The sequence below is a fragment of the Rattus rattus genome, chromosome 2 (assembly GCF_011064425.1).
Source record: "Rattus rattus isolate New Zealand chromosome 2, Rrattus_CSIRO_v1, whole genome shotgun sequence".
Taxonomy (NCBI): Eukaryota; Metazoa; Chordata; class Mammalia; order Rodentia; family Muridae; genus Rattus; species Rattus rattus.
In genome coordinates this window covers 173,673,159-173,693,304 of record NC_046155.1, presented here as the reverse complement: position 1 = coordinate 173,693,304, position 20,146 = coordinate 173,673,159, and the positions used below count along the sequence as shown (strand labels likewise).

The window sequence follows — 20,146 nt, the reverse complement described above, 5'->3', positions numbered from 1 at the left end:
GCTGGCTTGAAACTATTAATATAAGACCGACTTTCCTGGGATACCTTTATTCTTTTTCCTCTGCTATCATGGTGGATGGTTCCAGAAGAAGAGTAACTCATAGCTGTCAGGCCTATTCAGATTTTGTGACTGTCACACCAGTAAATGACCAGACACTAAGTTTCTCACTCTATTCTGGATGACTGGAGAAGTGTCTAGAATTCTATAGTCCTTTATATTCTCAACTCGAATCCTACTTTCTCTTATCTTAGGATAAAAGGACTTTAAAATCCCAAATAGGTTTTGTGCATGTTCTCTCTGCCTCTCTTTTCTGTCTCTGTCTCTCTTTTTCCCCTCCTTCCCCCTATGTCTCTCTCTCTCTCTCTCTCTCTCTCTCTCTCTCTCTCTCTCTCTCTCTCTGTGTGTGTGTGTGTGTGTGTGTGTGTGTGTGTGTGTGTGTGTGTGTGTAATTGTTTTGTGTTGTTGGTAGGTGTTGGGCTAAAGCCTGATCTCACTGGCCCTCAGGGACTGTTTACTTTTTTTGAAAAAAAATTATTTTATTTATTTATTTACATTCTAAATGTTGCCTCCCCTTCCTGGGCTTCCCCTCCATGAGTTCTTCACTTCCATCCCTCTTTGATTCTGAGAGGGTACTCCACCACACACACACCCACTCCCACCTCATCCCTCTGGCATCCCCCTTCTCTGAGATATCAACTTTCTACAGGATTAAGCATATTCTTTCCCACTGAGGCTAGACAAGGCAGTCCTTTGGTCCAGCCCAGGTTTGCTCTTTGGTTGGTGGCTTAGCCTCTTGATCTCTGAGGGGTCTGGGTTAGTTGACACTGTTAGTCTTCCTATGGGGTTATAATCCCCTTACCTCCTTCAGTCCTTGTCCTAACTCTTCCATAGGGGTCCCCAGGTTCAGTCCAATGGTTGGCTGTAAGTATCTGCATCTGTCTCAGTCAGCTGCTGGTAGAACCCCTCAGAGGACAGCCATGCTAGTCTCTTGTCTGCAAGCAGAATAATAGTGTCATCAGTAATAGTGTCAGGGATTGGGGCCTGCACATGGGATGAATCCCAAGTGGGCCAGTCTCTGGTTGACCTTTCATTCAGCCTCTGCTCTAATTTTCTCCCTTCATTTCCTGTAGTCAGGAACAACTCTGGGTCAAGAATTTTGAAGATGGGTAGGTGGCGCCATGTCTCAAATGGGGTCCATATCTACCTATTGGAGGTGGTCTCTTTAGGTTTCATCTTCCCACTGTTGCCATTTCACCTAAGGTCAATTCCCATTGGGTACTGGGAGCCTCTCACATCCCTCATGTCTGGGGCTTTCTCAAGGTTATTACCATCCCCATGCCACATGCTGCTTTTTTTAAATTAATTTTCTTGGCCTTCTGTGCTTCTCCCCCGACTCATACCTGCCCCTTCCCCTCTTTTCCCCTGTCCCTCCCCTTTCCCATCCTGGTCCCTCTCTCTCTTTGCCTCTGATGATTATTTTTTTCTCCCTCTAAGTGGGATTGAAGTAGAAACAATTGGGCCTTTTTTCTTGTTAAACTTCATATGGTCTATGAGTTGTATCATAGGTATTCTGAACTTTTTGTCTAATATCCATTTATCAATGAGTGAATAACATGTATGTTCTTTTGAGTCTGGGTTACCTTACTTAGGATGATATTTTCTAGTTCCATCCAGCTACTCTGGAAATGAATCTGGAGGTTCTTCAGAAACTTGGAAATAGTTCTACCTGAAGACCCAGCTATACCAATCCCAGGCATATACCCAAAAGATGCTCTACCATACCACAAGGACACATGTTCCACTATGTTCATAGCAGTCTTGTTTGTAATAGACAGTAGCTGGAAACAGCCCAGCTATCCCTCAACTGAAGAATGGATACAGGAAATCTGATTCATTTACACAATGGAATACTATTCAGCTATTAAAAACGAGGCTTTTACCTTTTTAAAAATTAATTTTTAAATTTGGCATTCAAAGAAATATGTTTCATTGTGATGTTTCTATACAAAATTGCTTTTTGCTCCCTTCTGTCCTGACTCCCACACCCTAACCCCTGTTTCTCTACTTGACCTGCTGATCTCCTTCCTCTTCTTTGCCTGGCCCTCTTGCTCATGATGGTAGCTTGAAATCACCTGTGGTTTACCACAGGAACTACTAGGTGCTGCAAGTCAGGGTCTCTGCTATCAAACTGGGGCTCAAAGTATGTATTAATTCCCAGAATGTTGATTTCTCAGAAAGGTCTAAGTTTGTCATACCATTGGGCAACCTGACCATCAGATAGATGTATTTCTTAGAAAAGTTACAAGTTTGTGATATTATTAGGCATCCTGACCAGCAAATGTATTAGGCTTCTGCACCTGGCTGGGAATTTTTCAACGTCCTGACTTCTTCATGAGCCCAGTCATGCTTAACTCTAACTATAATATTAACATCAATAATGGAGGATTTTAAGTGCATAGCTCCCAACATCTCCCCCTTCCTTATAATCAAATGAAAGTGTGACCAATGGCTGTTCTGTCCTGGAATGAGTCCCTCGGGCACTGTGTCTGCTTTAGGTTGGAGCAATATTTGTCACATAGCCAAGAGAATCTCATGGTTAGGGTCCGTCATGGGATAAGGCAGCAGCTAATGGCGGCCTTCCTTTCTTAGGCCCCTTTTTCATGAGTATATTGCTCTCTTACCTGTCTTTGACTGTCCAGATCAGCATGCAGGGGTGATGATTCATTGATGTTTCAGCAAAGGCATCAGGACAGCAGGCAAGAACAGTATATAGGCTTCATTTGTCCCAAAGATAAAAAGGTCCTTGTCTGGGATGGGAAGAGATTTGTAGGTAAGCTTGGCCATCATCAAAGGCATCCTCCATAGGTAGCCTATGATAATATACCTGAATAGGTTTTGCTGCCATATTATCTACCTGTTGTTTAATAAAGCTGGTTAAATGAATAAATGCCCAAGGGGCAAAAGATTTAAACAAAAGGAGGCTCACCAGGGGGCCCAACGGGGATGGAAGCAGGGTAAACAACCAAGGGGAGGCAAGAACTAATTTTGATACCAGCTCTCAGCTTTTTCTTTCTCATTTTCTGTTTTCTAAGCCTTCTCTGACCTTTTTCATGTTCTCTTTAACCATATTCTAAGGCACAGGAAGTATCCAAGCACTGCCTTTCTCTCACAAACCAGAATTCAGTGTGATTGCTCAAAGTTGGGAAATGAAAGCTAAAAAACCAATCAGAAATAAGTACAGTTGTTAGCATGTATAGTTTATGTAAAAGGGGCCAGACAATTGTTCTTTTCTGATTAACCTCTGACCCTTAAAGATAGTGTGGGTCGAAATTAAAATAGTCAGATATACTTAAAACACTGCTCCATTTTGGACAGAGTTTAAAATTGGAATGAATTTTTTAAAAAATATCACAGAAAATGAATTTAATTTTATGATTTAAACATTTTAAATAATTTGGAGAAACCTCAACATTGAATTATAACCATCAGGAAAAAAAAATAAAGGCATAAGTAGTACCCCGTGCATGTTATGTAAGAAATAAGCAAAGCCAAGTCAGACAGTGTAGTATCAATGACTGAAAGTTAAATAACATATTGATACATAGAAGGAAAAAATAACATGTTGACTGCCAATGTTTAAATTCTCAAAATAATTCCAATAGACAATTCAATTTGGCTTTCTGCCATAATCATAATTGCGTTATCCGAAAGGCTAAATCCTAAGAAAGGTATCTATCCCATTGTGGAAGAATACATATCTCAGATGTCCTGCAGCTCTTTGAGCAAGCAGCTCCTCTTGGTGGAGTGCAGGCTGTAGATGAAGTCACGTGTGCCCTGCTCTGTGTTCAGCACCTTCATGGGCTTCTTCTGCCGGTGAGTGCCCAGAAGTCGGAGAATTCTGACAGACCAGGCAGTCCTAGGGACTGCACTGTCCTGGCCCCGCCTAGGATCACATGCAAAACTTGGAGGTCCGGCTCCAGGGTAGCTCTAGTTGGACTGGTTGGGAGAGCACTGGGCACACTCGGAGCCTAGGCAGCCCAGCATCTGGAAGGAAGAATCCCCTAGAGTGGTTGGCATTTCAAAAGCTAGTTGTTTAATAAAGGGGTTTTCAGTCTCTTGGACACCAAATAAGTGCTCCGCTGTCTCGGCGAAATGGCTGACAAAAGAATTGTATGGCTTGTTAGCTCCCTGGAGCACCTTGGTGAGTGCAGAAGAAAAGCCAGATTTAGGAGGCAGTCTCTTCCAGGCTACTAGGCATGCCTGATGGACTTGAGCCGAGAGACCAGGAGAAAATAGCATCTGAGCCTCTAGAGTATTGAAGGGAGGCTTGCCAAGGGAGGTGTGATCTGAGTGAAGCCTCGGGTATTAGAGAGTAAGCTATGGTCAGAAATAAGTGGCTCACCTGGGGCTATAGGGACTCTTTCCACTGCCATTCCTGAGGCAGGAATCACAGTTGAGACTGGGATTCCTGCCTCTTACATCCAATAAAGAGATTACTAACACTGAAGTACTGACCTCTAATAGAACTACAGCCCTCCCTGTGCCTCTGAATTCCAGGACTCCAGCAGCAGTCCCCAGTCCTTCACCAAGCTGTCTCACTGGGTTAGACGTCCATGGAAAAGAAAACATTGATTCTGACCTTGGCTAGAGGTTTCAGTTGGAGTAGGCTAAAGAGCTCGTGCCAAGATTTCCTCCTGATATCATCCTAGGGTAAACACAGCCAAAGCCTGTTCTGAATTCTGTCTGGCAAAACAAAGATCCTCTCAGTCTGCTGCAGACTCTTCCTGGATCTGCTTTAGGGGATCCCCTGCCTGCTAACCTGGGGCATTTTGACCACAGTGGCAGAAACTGGCTGCTGTGGGGATAGGATCAGAGGCACTCTCCATGCCAATGATGACTGAAGGTGACTTAACACGGCTGAAGACCTATTCCTCTCCTGAAATACGGTCAGCAGATAAGGGGAGGGAGACAGACTCTCTCAACGAACATTCTCTTAATGAATGCTCTTTTTCTGTGATCAAGTGTTGAAGGTCTGGCCACTAATGAACCCAGTCATACTTAACTCTGACTATAATATTAACATCAATAATGGAGGGTTTTAAGGGCATATCTCCCAAAATTGGTGAATGTATACTAGAACAATACGTGACATATATGTGATATATATGTATATATTGCATATATTTAAATATGTAGTATATATGTTATAAGTGTATGTGTACACATATATCACTATATATGCCGATATAGTGCATGTAGTGGTATATATTGTGTGTAGATGTGTGGATTTTACATATATGTAAATGTCTAGCATATGTGTATAAATAGCATATATATATATAAATAATTTGAGTAGATGGGTTGTATGCCCATTAATGTAGATGTAATATACATTTATGTATATATTTTATTGAACACTTATGTGTATACATGTGTATATGGTATGTATACATGTAGTATATATATATAATGTATATAGTAGTTACAGTGTGTGCATGTTTATAGTATGTATGTATGTATATGTAATATGTACATGTAGTGTGTATGGTATGTATATGCTGTGTGTGTATACTGTATATGTAGTGGGTAAATGTGTATATAGTATGTGCCTATAGAGTGTACATATAATGTGTATGCATTTGTCTGTGTAGTATATATGTACATATATTAGTATGTATATATATAACAGATACATTGACTATTTGCAATTGCTTATTCTGGAAGGACATGAAACACTGAAGGTTGAGAAAACGTAGTTTCTTTAAAATTGGAGAGAGGCGATGTGGTTGTGGTACATAACTTTAATCCCAGTACTTGGGAGATAAAAACAGATGGACCTGAGTTTGAAGCCAGCCTGATCGGGTCTACAGTAGAGTTTCAGGATAGCCAGGAATACATAGAGAAACCCTATCTCAGGAAACAAAAAACAAAACAACAACAAAACCATAACAACAATAACAACAACAAAAACCAAACCAATAGAATAGAAGGAAGACTTCATATTAATTCCTTTTTTTGTTTAACTTTTATTACCATCTGATAATAACTAATAAGGTTAATGATTTACACAAAGATGTTGCTTACTGATTACAAGGTAGGTTGTTAGTGATTACATTCATTTACAATATAAGTATGCCATGAGTCAGATGCTATTATCTGCAATTTGCAGATGTTAGCCTTGAGACCTTGGCTAGTTTAGTATTTTCTGGAGAAATTAGCAGGAAGTAACATAATACCCACTTTATTTGAGACCTGGGGAAGTTTGTTTTCTGCCCTGGCACGTTCCTTTTCTGCAGAAATTGATGGAGTAAAGCTCTTGTTTATAAGTGATTGGCTGTGACCCTGGTGAGTCAAGTAAATATTTTTTTCCTGAGAAATTAACAAAGAGTAACACAAGACATTACAACTCACCTATATAGGGGCTGTGTGTTTGACTAAGGAGGAGGGAGGGAGAGAATACAGGAGAGGAAGTGAACAGGAGAGATTGGCGCAATGGGGTGAGAAGCAAGTTTAGTGTGAGGCTGAGTCCTAGGGCAGGCTCCACATTTGCCATTTGAACATCACAGTTACTTTCCTACTTCAAGGTGAGGGATCTGAACTCAAAGACTGTATTTCACATAGCTGTGACAGAACACCTTACACATTCAACTTGAGGAGAGGACTTCCTTTGACCCATTGTTTAAGGATATAAACCCATCCTGGTAGGGAAGGCTTGGTGCTGGGACCCTCTCATAGTAGGTGGGAATTGAGCTTGAAGTTCACTAATTGTCCAATGAACACATAGCTAGACTAAGGGATGCTGGCCCATAATGTGGAAGGCCCACTCTGGTGGTCCTACATCTTCAAGTTAGGTCCTGTTACCTAAAACTGCCACAGTCTCTTAAAACAGTGGCATCAACTGAGGACTAAATGTTAAAACACCTGTGCCTATGGCAACATTTTGTATGGAAATCATAACAGGCAGGGGCTTGCTGGCTTATTTCTGTGTCACTGGAGCCAGCATTTGGTCTCCAGCCTGCTTTTTCCCCCAAGTTTCTGCTGACTACAGAAAAAAAGTTTAGAGAAAAAAGGAAGAAAAGAGGAAAAGTGCAGATAGTGAGAGTGCTCCCAAGTGAATGGCTGTGAGGAGCAAGGCATTAAGAAGACCAAAGGGGAAAGGATCTATTCCAGAGACCTATGGCAGAACTAAGCACGATGAAGAAATAAAAGTCAATGAAATGATTCAACATTTTCTACAATAGTAATAGATTGGTCCCTATCTCAATCATAATCAAAGAGTCTTCATCTAGAAGCTGATGGGAGCAGATGCTTATATGTACATGTTCATAGGGCTGACCACTTGGGATTTAATAATGTACTTGCTTTATCCTTTGAGGATATTAACTCTTCCTTTATCAATAACCATTAATTGGCTGTAGCTTGTCTAGGGGTGGAGCCTTATGAAATTTCCCCCATCCACATTTTCATGTCAACTAGAGATTTTATCATGATGGTTGTGTATGAAAAATGATTACATTGAGGTTTCATAGGTGCAGTTTCTCTGTCATGTCTAAAGAACACATTTAATTAATAACAATTATAATCTCATTTCTGCATGGAAAGTGTAACATAGATACCATATTTCCACTTTAAGTATAACTTTTTATTATAGAAAATCTAGGGGGGTTTGCAAACTATAAATCATGAATACATATCCAACAGTGTTTTGAAAAAGGTCAGAAGAATCAGGTAGAAGTGGGAATAATGGGTGCCCTTTGAGAAAATTGCATATACATACTTCAGTTTTAAAAGCAACTCTGACTCCTTCCACCTCTTTTTAATGTGAACTTGATTTTAATTCCAGGAAAATGATGTCCAGTTATTTCCCTTTTTACAGATTTTTCAGTTAGTTCTTTACCACACCCATGGGGTGCCAACTTACAATAAAGATTAGAACTAGGAAGCACCTTTCCCCTCCCTGCTGTAGGCTGGGCTTCCTTTAAATGCACCATCCAGACATTTGTCTGCCACTTTGAAGCAACCCATGATCTAGTCCCTCAGGATATATTGCTGGTTGCCATTTTTCCCTATCTATCTTTCCTCTACAGGAGGCCTGTTGGGCATCATCAAGGTCTGTAAATACCACAATCTTCTTATCAATCTTTCCTTTTATATGTGTTTGTGTCACGGAAGCTGTCCATAAACTGACTCCTTCAAAGTCAGCAGGGGCAAATGGGTCCTTTTGGAAACAACAGCTACCAGCTAAGTTGCTAGAGAAACTCAGCTAGTACAGGAAAGGAAGAATTGGTAAATAGAATAAAAGCAACCTATCACATTGAAACTAAAAACAACTGTTATGTACGACTCATGAATTCTATCACTGCTTATGGTCACCAAGAATGGCAAATCTGTTGGTAGTTGCCTTCCCCAGAGCTAAATTTGGTGCAATTTGTTTGTTTTCATCAGTTACTCTCACAGGAAGGAAGAATGTTTGGTTGATGAATGTGTTTGGGGAAAGTGGACAGGTCTCTTAGCCCATCTCCTAGCAACTTCTTCAAAGGACGTGAAACATCTAAAGCCTTTCAACAGCAAGGAACTTTTAGTTTGGGGCAAGGCAAATGACAGGTCAGGAGTCACAGTCAGCCCTACAGCCCACTGCTCTTTTATGGTTGGGGTGAAGTTACAGTGAACCTCATCCTCAGTATACACCAGGGAGTCTGCTAGGGCAAGGAGAAACAGTGTGGACTAGCCTTGAGGAGGATAGCATACTCATGATAAGCTTAGCCTCATCCTACCAGCAGCCATAGCAATAGCCACAATTGGATGGAACCATTGTCCTCTGGGCTGAGGAGCCAATGGTGAAAAAACAGAAACATTTGGTTTAAAGACAGAATCTTCCAATGTGTGTTCAACAACCTTGCCACAAGGATGTAACTTATATTTCTTTTTTTTTCTGTGCCACACTTCCATTTTTTTAAAAATGACTATTTGAATTCAATCCATGACATTATGACATTTATCAGCTATTCACTGCAAAGTAACTCTAGACTGTTGGATTAATATGCCATAAGGATTATTTATCTATCTACCTATTATCTATCTAGGTTCATTCCTACAGAAACCACAGCTAGAACCAACATTGACCTCTGAACCCCACTCTCTCACCACAAAGCGGTGCGTGATTGTACCACAGGTGAAAGCAACACTGAAAACGGTAGAAGTCAGGAAGATGAGCTGTGCAGAGTCTCCCAAGTCACAACATAAGCGGTGAGTCATGGGCATGATTAACTTTTAATTTTTTTTGACATTTAATTTGTGTATGTGAGAAGTGATGTGCTTCTGCCATGGCACATTTGTCTAAATCAAAGGATAACTTATGAGAGTGATTTTCTTCTACCATTTGGGTTGCAGGAATCAAACCCTAACTCCCCAGATCCACTTGTCCTCTGTTTCCATTCAGAAAGCACCAAACTTCCCAGGGATAGCAATTGAACACAGAATAAAAAGATGCAATAAGTCTAGGCAAAAATCCTCATACCAAGGCTGGATGAAGCAATTCAGTAGAAGGAAAAGGGTCTCAAGAATAAGAGACATCCCCACTCCCACTCTTCAGAGTCCCATAAAAATCCCAAGCTAAACAACCATTTCATATTCAGTGGCCCTGGCACAGGCCCATGTTGGTTCTGTGACAGCCACCTCATTTTCTCTAAGCTCTTATGAGCCCTAAGTTGTTAGTTCTGTGGGCCATGTTCTTGTGTTATCTTAACCCATCTGTCTCCTATAATCCTTCCTTTCTTTCCTCACTGCCTAATGTTTGGCTGTGGGTCTTTGCATCCTCTCCCATCAGTTGCTAGGTGAAGCCTTTTTAAATATAATTGGATTAGTATCCAGTCTATGACTAGATTAGAATAATTTCATTGACACTCCCCATTTGGCCAGTCCTGTTTAATTCTTCCATAGGTCTCTGGACTATCCAACTTCCAGTTCCTGGCCATCCAGACAGTGTCTGCTGTGGTCTCTCTTATAGCTTGTGATTGGGCTAGGCCAGGATTGTAGGTCAAAAGTTTTTTTTCTGGGTTGGAGTTCCAGTTTCAGCACTATAAGTCTTGCCTGGGTCTAGGAGATGGCTGGTTCAGGTTCTTCATCCTCCATTACTAGGAATCCTCACTAGTATAACTCTCATAGATTCCTGGAAGGTTTCTCTGTACTAAGGGTCCAAATTGCCCCTCAAATGCTCTTCCATTCATCCTTCTGTCCCCTACCTGGTCCCTTTTGGTCACATCTCTACCCACCTCCAGTTCACCAGTTGAATTCTCTTCCAGGGATATCCAGGAGTCACCCCCTACAGTGTCATTTAGCCTTTTTGGGTCTGACTATTCTTAATAGCTAATACCTACTTACAAGTTAGTACATAGTATGTCTGTCTTTCTGGATCTGGGTTACCTCAGGTCATGTTTTTCTAGTTCCATCAGTTTGCCTCCAAATTTTATAAAGGCATTTTTGTTTTAGATTTTGTTTTTAACTGCTGACTAAAACTCCATTGTATAAATGTGCCACTTTTTAAAAAAATCCATTCTTTGGTTTAGGGACTTCTAGGTTGTTTCTAGTTCCTGGCTATTAGCAGAAAGTGCTCTCTCTCTCTCTCTCTCTCTCTCTCTCTCTCTCTCTCTCTCTCTCTCTCTGTTCTCCCCTTTCTCCCCCTTTCCCCTCTCCCTCTCCTGTTTCCTCCCCTCCCTCTTCAATCAGTCTTGTACCCTGTCAGTTACAGATAAAGCTACACAAGCTTTTGAAGTAACAGTGTGCGGAGTGAAGGGAAGGTGGTAACAGATAGAAGAAATGTAGTATTTAATTACAGTCGAGGAAGCTCCTTCAGAGACATTTGTGTCTGCAGCTCAAATTAAACTTATTTATTTAAATATCAATCTATCATCTGTTTTCTGTGTGTATGTGTGTGAGTGCATGCTTGCCCACATGCTTGCCCACATGCTTGCACACATTGTCTCAGTGCACATTTAGGTCAGAGGACATCTAGGGCAACTCAGTTCTCTACCTTTACTATGTGTATAGGTTGTCAGAGTGACTGACAAAAACCTTTACCTTAAAAGCCATCATGGCTGCTCTTTAGTTTATGTTGTTAATATCTGACACACATCTTAAATTCAGAGCCCTTGACCACCTTTGCTCCTAAGAAACCTGCTCTTTGGAGGGCACCACTCAAGTTGATTTCTATGCTTTTGTTCTCACTGACAAATTTCTGAAATTTCCTGTTTTACCCTTTTCTCTGGAAGCTCTGGGGTTTACTTTGCCACTGGACTCCAGGAAGAAGAAAGGGGTGCTGTGCACAAACGCAGTTTCAAGGTGTTGGAGGGTCTAAAAAAGCTGAACATCCAAGCAGACCAGGTGAGTATAAGTGAAAGGTCAGGCTGGTGGGATTGTCTGTGCTGTCCCTAGGTTCTATAGCTCAACCCCTCCAGGATGAGCAGGGAATTGCGGGTAAATAGTAACAGACTAACCATACAAGAGCAGTAACATGGGACAGATATCATTCCATCAAAGCAGGACGTTAGATATTCTCTTGTTCCTTACATTATCTACTAATTGTCCTTCCTTCAATGCCCAGGCTCCAGTCATTGCTGTCCTGGGCTCTGGTGGGGGGCTTCGAGCCTACATCGCTTGTCTTGGTGTGCTGAGTGAGATGAAAGAACTTGGCCTGTTGGATGCTGTCACATACCTGGCAGGCATTTCTGGATCCACTTGGTAAGTGTTGTGTTTGGATAGGAGAGGGAATAATGTTTTCTACTATCAGCATAAGATGGTGTATGATCAAGACACCAAGTACATGCTGCCCTTGATTTTTCCTTTTCTTAAATAGACAAATATAATTGTTTATTTCATGCCCCATGGTATGATATTTCAGTATAGGATTTGTTCTGTACTGCTCAATTTTATTTTCTTTCCTCTTAATGTAACAAAATATCAGAAAAAAGCAACTTAAAGAAAGAAAGGTTTACATTGGTTTTCAGCTTGAGAACATTGTCATGGCAGGGAGGGCCCTATGTAAAACAGAGGGAAGTGTGCTGATTTTCAGCTCAGCTTCTATCTGTTCAATCTGGGTCCAGTCTGAGAAGTGGTATGATAGCATTCAAAGGGTGTCTTCTCATCCCTTTTAAATGTCTCTGTGAACACTGTCATAGACACCCAGAGATTTGTCTAGGCTGATGGGTTGTGTGGGATGTGCACACTCCCATGGAGACATGTTGAGGTTAGAGCAAGGCAGACATCAAGTGTCTTCCTCTGTTCATATCTATTCTTATTGCTGTGAAACATAGCCTCTTCACGAGCCTCAAGCAGATAGTTTTGGCCAGACTGGGAGTAGGATCCACCTGTTTCTGCTCTCCATTGCTACAGGTAGAGGCATGTTATACATGCAAACTTTTTGTATGAGTATTTATGATTCAAACTCGGGTCCCATGCTTGCATAGCAAGCAGTTTTATTTATTCAGCCTTTTCCCAGACCCAAAGTTCCTTTTCAGATAGTGTATCAATTGTACAACAGAAAGGGGTTTGTTGTATTTCCATAACAGCATATAATGTAATTTTTTCATATCAACATCTCTATTGTTACATTTATCTCCTTCTGCTTCTCACTCTGCTGCTTCAGCATTTCTAGGGTTTTACAGATTCAACAGCAGTTGTTTATATTTTAGGTTTATGGAATACAACACCTTTGATATTTTAGTCTTTATGAGAGACTATTGTGTTAAACCTGTGTAGTAATTTCTTATTCTAAAGGGCTCATGCATTTTAGCTTTATTCTGAGCCCAGGGCAGACATTGTTAATCTTGGACATTTTCAGTAACAGATACAGCTATACAAGGTTTTGAACTAAATGTGTGGAGAATGAATGGTACATGGAGGTAACAGAAGGAACGTAGTACTTAATGGTGAGGCAGTTCCTTCAGACACATTCCTGTTGTACTCAATTATTTTCTCTCCTTTCTATGGAAAGTACTCAACCAAAGTAACTCAAGGAAGGAAAGGGTTTTTTGGTTTGTTTAATTTGCAGACGTATGGTCCACTATAGTAAGGAAAAAAAGCAGCAAATCTTGAGACAGCTTGTCACAGTGTAACTTCATTTCTTATGCAGAGAGGAGGTCTAGAGAGATGGAACTTAACTTGTTTCCTGAAGGTCTGAGTTCAGTTTCTAGCACCCATGTCAGGTGGTTTCACAATGACCTATAACTCTTCAGGGGATCTGACAGTATTCTTGTCTCTGGAGGCACCTATACTCATGTGCACATACCAACACACAGATATATGTATACTTGTCATTAAAAATAGAAAGAAAGCTGAAAAGAATGAAAGAAGCATGGGGAGATGAATTATGGCAATCTGGTCACTTTATCCTTTTTATTCAGTCCAACACACAGGTCTATAGATCGGTGCCTTCCACATCTAGGTCATGAGTTCTCAATCTGCAGCTTGTCATGCCTTTGTAAAACTCCAAAATATTTACATTATGATTAATAACTAGCAAAATTGCAGTTATGAACTAATAAAAATGATTTTATTGTTGGGGGTCAACACAACATGAAGAACTGTACAACTGTGTCACAGCATTAGGAATGTTGAAAACCACTGTTTGGTACATCTTCCTACTTCTCCGAAATGCTCTTTCAGGCCACCCAGAGATGTGTCTCCTAGATGATTCTAAATCATGTCAAACTGACAATGAAGATTAATATCACAAGGGCTAGAAAGATAATTCACTAAAGAAAATTAACAGTGTAAAGATGGTAGGTTATTCGAAAATAAATACAGTTTCTTTTCCATACCTATCTGATCCAGATGATGAACTTAGCTTCTTCCTGCTTCTTTAAACTAAGAATGATCCTATTGTTCCATTTGATGGCTAATTATGAAGGTGATTGTTCTGGTTGTGTTTCGTCATCTCAATACAAATCATAGTCATCTGGAAAGAGGGCCCCTCACCTGAGCATTTGGGTATCAGATTGGCATGTAGACAAGTCTATGATGGTATTTTCTTGGTTAATGTTTAATGTGTGAGGACCCAGCTTACTGCAGACAGTGTCACCCCTGGACTTTAGTCCTGGTTTATATAAGAAAGCAGGTTGAGCAAGCCATGGAGCTCAAACATTCTTCCATGAACTCTTTATAAACTCTTCCCTGCCAGAGTTCCTGCTTTATCTTCCCTCAGCAATGATTTATAATGTGGCCTGTAAGCCAAAAGAATCTTTTGCCTGAAAGTTGGTTTTTGTTAGCATTTTATTACAGCAGTAGAATCCAAGCTAGAAAAATGGTGTAATTGTCACAAATTTGACAGATGTTCATTTGAAAAAAATCTACTTGCCTGGCTGTCAGGTCCCAGGTGTGGGCTTTAAGGGAACACTGAGGTGGATTGTTGCCTTAGAACCTCTTCATACATTACTCTATGGGTTACTTCTCTGTTGCTGTGATAAAATACTATGCCCACAATGACTCACAGAAGGAAGGGTTTATTTGGGTTTCTAGCTTCAAAGGGAAAGTCTGTAGCAGTGTGTGTGGCATAGTAGAAGGCAGCTAGAGCAGGAAGATGAGAGATCACATCTTCAACCCCAGCACAAAGCAGAGAGAATTGGAGTAAAGGTATGAAGCCTCAAAGCTCATCCTCAATGATGTATTTTACAACAAGAATCTACTGACTGAAGGTTCCAAAACCTTCTCAAACAGTGCCACAAATTCCCAGTTCCAATGCTATTGACACAGAGATGTCAGCAGAGTTCAGGACTCAGGAATGAGGCAGGCAACATGGAAGAATACTACTTAATTCATTCTCTGAAGTTACAATTACTCTGATATCACACAAAGACCCAACAAAGAAAAACAACTTCAGACTAATTTAGCTTATGAATGTTGGTGCAAAATACTCAAAAAATTCTAGCAAACTGAATCCAAGAAGGCATCAAAACCATTAGTCACCACGAATATGGAGGCTTCATCCCTGGGATGCAAGGTTGGTTCAATATACAAAACTCCATTAACGTAATTAACCATTTAAACAAAGTCAAAGAAAAAAATCACACGATCATCTCATTAGATGCTGAAAAAGCCTTTGACAAAATACAACACCCCTTCATGTTAAAAGTATTGGAGAGATCAGAAATGCAAGGCCCATCCCTAAACAAATATAAAAATATGAAAACCAACAATCAATATCAAATTAAATGGAGAGATACTTGAAGCATTAAATTAGGGACAAGAAAAGGGTGCTGCTCTCCCCATATCTATTCAATATAGTACTTGAAGTTCTAGATAGAGCAATACAACAAAAGGAGATCAAGGGGATACAAATTGGCAAAGAATAAAGGTATTACTCTTTGTAGATGATATGTCAGTATACATAAATGACTCCAAAAATTCTACCAGAGAGCTTCTACGGCTGATACACAACTTCAGCACAGTGTATGGATATAAAATTAACTCAAGGCACACATCTCAGATGCCAGAGGAAAACACCAAATGCCATCTGGAACCCTGGTGCACGGAGGCTCCCGGAAAGAGCGTCGCAGATCTTCCGTTGCTGCCACCGCAGAGAAGTCTTAGGAAGAACCCCACGAGCAAACTTGAGCCTCGGGACCACAGGTAAGACCAACTTTTCTGCTGCAAGAAACCAGCCTGGTGATCTCAGGACACACAGAGGCAAAATTCCTCTAGGACCAGGCACTTCCTGTGATTACCGGAAGTCCCACACCCGCGGATCCTGGCCTGCAGCAGCTCTCTGCTCCCAAACCCCGTGGGAGAGAGACCTCACCGCCTGGTCAGGTGGGCACTCCTGAGGCTGCAGAGCGGAAGAGACCACCAACACTGCCCACCCCTGCCCACATCCCTGGCCCAAGAGGAAACTGTATACAGCCTCTGGGTTCCTGTGGGGGAGGGCCCAGGAGCGGCAGGACCCCTGCGCCTGAGACACCGCCGGAACCTGAAGGAACAGACCGGATAAACAGTTCTCTGCACCCAAATCCTGTGGGAGGGAGAGCTAAACCTACAGAGAGGCAGACACGTCTGGGAAACCAGAAGAGACTACACTCTGCACACATCTCAGACACCAGAGGAAAACACCAAACGCCATCTGGAACACTGGTGCACGGAGGCTCCCAGAAAGAGCGGCGCAGATCTTCCCGGTTGCTGCCGCCTTGGAGAGGTCTTAGGCAGCACCCCACGAGCAAACTTGAGCCTCGGGACAACAGGTAAGACCAACTTTTCTGCTGCAAGAGACCTGCGTGGTGAACACCTAACACAGGCCCACAGGAACAGCTGAAGACCTGTAGATAGGAAAAACTACACGCCCAAAAGCAGAACACTCAGTCCCCATAACTGGCTGAACGAAAACAGGAAAACAGGTCTACAGCACTCCTGACACACAGGCTTATAGGACAGTCTAGCCACTGTCAGAAATAGCAGAACAAAGTAACACTAGAGATAATCTGATGGCGAGAGGCAAGCGCAGGTACCCAAGCAACAGAAACCAAGACTACCTGGCATCGTCGGAGCCCAATTCTCCCACCAAAGCAAACAGGGAATAACCAAACACACCAGAAAAGCAAGATCTAGTTTCAAAATCATATTTGATCATGATGCTGGAGGACTTCAAGAAAGACGTGAAGAACTCCCTTAGAGAACAAGTAGAAGCCTACAGAGAGGAATCGAAAAAATCCCTGAAAGAATTCCAGGAAATCATAAATAAACAAGTAGAAGCCCATAGAGAGGAGTCACAAAATCCCTGAAAGAATTCCAGGAAATCATAAATAAACAAGTAGAAGCCCATAGAGAGGAGTCACAAAAATCCCTGAAAGAATTCCAGGAAAACACAATCAAACAGTTGAAGGAATTAAAAATGGAAATAGAAGCAATCAAGAAAGAACACATGGAAACAACCCTGGATATAAAAAACCAAAAGAATAGACAAGGAGCTGTAGATACGAGCTTCACCAACAGAATACAAGAGATGGAAGAGAGAATCTCAGGAGCAGAAGATTCCATAGAAATCATTGACTCAACTGTCAAAGATAATGTAAAGCAGAAAAAACTACTGGTCCAAAACTTACAGGAAATCCAGGACTCAATGAGAAGATCAAACCTAAGGATAATAGGTATAGAAGAGAGTGAAGACTCCCAGCTCAAAGGACCAGTAAATATCTTCAACAAAATCATAGAAGAAAACTTCCCTAACCTAAACAAAGAGATACCCATAGGCATACAAGAAGCCTACAGAACTCCAAATAGATTGGACCAGAAAAGAAACACCTCCTGTCACATAATAGTCAAAACACCAAACGCACAAAATAAAGAAAGAATATTAAAAGCAGTAAGGGAAAAAGGTCAAGTAACATATAAAGGCAGACCTATCAGAATCACACCAGACTTTTCGCCAGAAACTATGAAAGCCAGAAGATCCTGGACAGATGTCATACAGACCCTAAGAGAACACAAATGCCAGCCCAGGTTACTGTATCCTGCAAAACTCTCAATTAACATAGATGGAGAAACCAAGATATTCCATGACAAAACCAAATTTACACAATATCTTTCTACAAATCCAGCACTACAAAGGATAATAAATGGTAAAGCCCAATATAAGGAGGCAAGCTATACCCTAGAAGAAGCAAGAAGCTAATCGTCTTGGCAACAAAACAAAGAGAAGAAAAGCACACAAACATAGCCTCACATCCAAATATGAATACAACCGGAAGCAATAATCACTATTCCTTAATATCTCTCAACATCAATGGCCTCAACTCCCCAATAAAAAGACATAGATTAACAAACTGGATACGCAACGAGGACCCTGCATTCTGCTGCCTACAGGAAACACACCTCAGAGACAAAGACAGACACTACCTCAGAGTGAAAGGCTGGAAAACAACTTTCCAAGCGAATGGTCAGAAGAAACAAGCTGGAGTAGCCATTCTAATATCAGATAAAATCAATTTTCAACTGAAGGTCATCGAAGAAGATAGGGAAGGACACTTCGTATTCATCAGGGGAGAAATCCACCAAGATGAACTCTCAATCCTAAATATCTATGCCCCAAATACAAGGGCACCTACATACGTAAAAAGAAACCTTACTAAAGCTCAAAACACACATTGCACCTCACACAATAATAGTAGGAGACTTCAACACCCACTCTCATCAATGGACAGATCATGGAAACAGAAATTAAACAGAGACGTAGACAGACTAAGAGAAGTCATGAGCCAAATGGACTTAACAGATATTTACAGAACATTCTATCCTAAAGCAAAAGGATATACCTTCTTCTCAGCTCCTCATGGTACTTTCTCCAAAATTGACCATATAATTGGTCAAAAAACGGGCCTCGACAGGTACAGAAAGATAGAAATAATCCCATGTGTGCTATCGGACCACCACGGCCTAAAACTGGTCTTCAATATCAATAAGGGAAGAATGCCCACATATACGTGGAAATTGAACAGTGCTCTACTCAATGATAACCTGGTCAAGGAAGAAATAAAGAAAGAAATTAAAGACTTTTTAGAATTTAATGAAAATGAAGGTACAACATACCCAAACTTATGGGACACAATGAAAGCTGTGCTAAGAGGAAAACTCATAGTGCTGAGTGCCTGCAGAAGAAACAGGAAAGAGCATATGTCAGCAGCTTGACAGCACATCTAAAATCTCTAGAACAAAAAGAAGGAAATACACCCAGGAGGAGTAGAAGGCAGGAAATAATCAAACTCAGAGCTGAAATCAACGAAGTAGAAACAAAAGGACCATAGAAAGAATCAACAGAACCAAAGTTGGTTCTTTGAGAAAATCAACAAGATAGATAAACCCTTAGCCAGACTAACGAGAGGACACAGAGAGTGTGTCCAAATTAACAAAATCAGAAATGAAAAGGAGACATAACTACAGAATCAGAGGAAATTCAAAAAATCATCAGATCCTACTACAAGAGCCTATATTCAACAAAACTTGAAAATCTGCAGGAAATGGACAATTTCCTAGACAGATACCAGTTACCAAAGTTAAATCAGGAACAGATAAACCAGTTAAACAACGCCATAACTCCTAAGGAAATAGAAGCAGTCATTAAAGGTCTCCCAACCAAAAAGAGCCCAGGTCCAGACGGGTTTAGTGCAGAATTCTATCAGACCTTCATAGAAGACCTGGTACCAATATTATCCAAAATATTCCACAAAATTGAAACAGATGGAGCACTACCGAATTCCTTCTATGAAGCCACAATTACTCTTATACCTAAACCACACAAAGACCCAACAAAGAAAGAGAACTTCAGACAAATTTCCCTTATGAATATCGACGCAAAAATACTCAATAAAATTCTGGCAAATCGAATCCAAGAGCACATCAAAACAATCATCCACCATGATCAAGTAGGCTTCATGCCAGGCATGCAGGGATGGTTTAATATACGGAAAACCATCAACGTGATCCATTATATAAACAAACTGAAAGAACAAAAAAAAATTAACTCAAACAAATTAGTAGCCTTCCTTTACACAAATGATAAACAGGGTGAGATAGAAAACAGGGAAACAACACCTTTCACAATAGTCACAAGTAATATAAAATGTTTGGGGGTAACTCTAACCAAACAAGTGAAAGATTTGTATCTTCATTCAAGTTTTACGGCTGTGAAGAAACACCATGAACAAGGCAAATCTCATGAAAACAACATTTAATAAGGGCTGGCTTTCAGGTTGAGAGTTTCAGTCTATCGTCGTCAAGGTGGAAGCATGGCAGCATCCAGGCAGGCATGGTGTAGGAGGAGTGAGAGTTCTACATCTTCATCTGAATGCTGCTAGCCAAAACTATACAATGGTAAAAAGAAAGCATCTTCAATAAATGGTGCCAGTCTAATTGGCAGTCTGTAGGTAGAAAAATGAAAATATACCAATTTTTGTCACCTTGCACAAAGCTCAAGTCCAAGTAGGTCAAGGACCTCAACATAAAACCAGATACACTGAATCAAAATAGAAGAAAAAGTGGGAAAAAGCCCCAAACTCATTGGTGAGGGGGCGGGTTGGGGGAATTTTTAAAAAGAGAATCCCAGTAGTTCAGGCTCTAAGATCAAGACTTGATAAAAGGGACCTCATGAAGCAGAAGTCAGAACTCACGT

The 20,146-nt window shown here is 40.9% G+C and overlaps 1 protein-coding gene across 1 annotated transcript in view; it reads left to right on the top strand.

The window, feature by feature from the left end:
* Positions 1–4,152: 4,152 nt before the first annotated feature.
* Pla2g4c (phospholipase A2 group IVC) overlaps positions 4,153–20,146 on the top strand; it is a 34,521-nt gene continuing 18,527 nt past the window's right edge. The window contains exons 1-4 of the mRNA XM_032895193.1: positions 4,153–4,201; positions 4,868–4,946; positions 11,268–11,379; positions 11,600–11,736. Of these exons, the coding sequence (XP_032751084.1) occupies positions 4,153–4,201; positions 4,868–4,946; positions 11,268–11,379; positions 11,600–11,736 (377 nt within the window). The remainder of the gene's footprint in view (positions 4,202–4,867; positions 4,947–11,267; positions 11,380–11,599; positions 11,737–20,146) is intronic.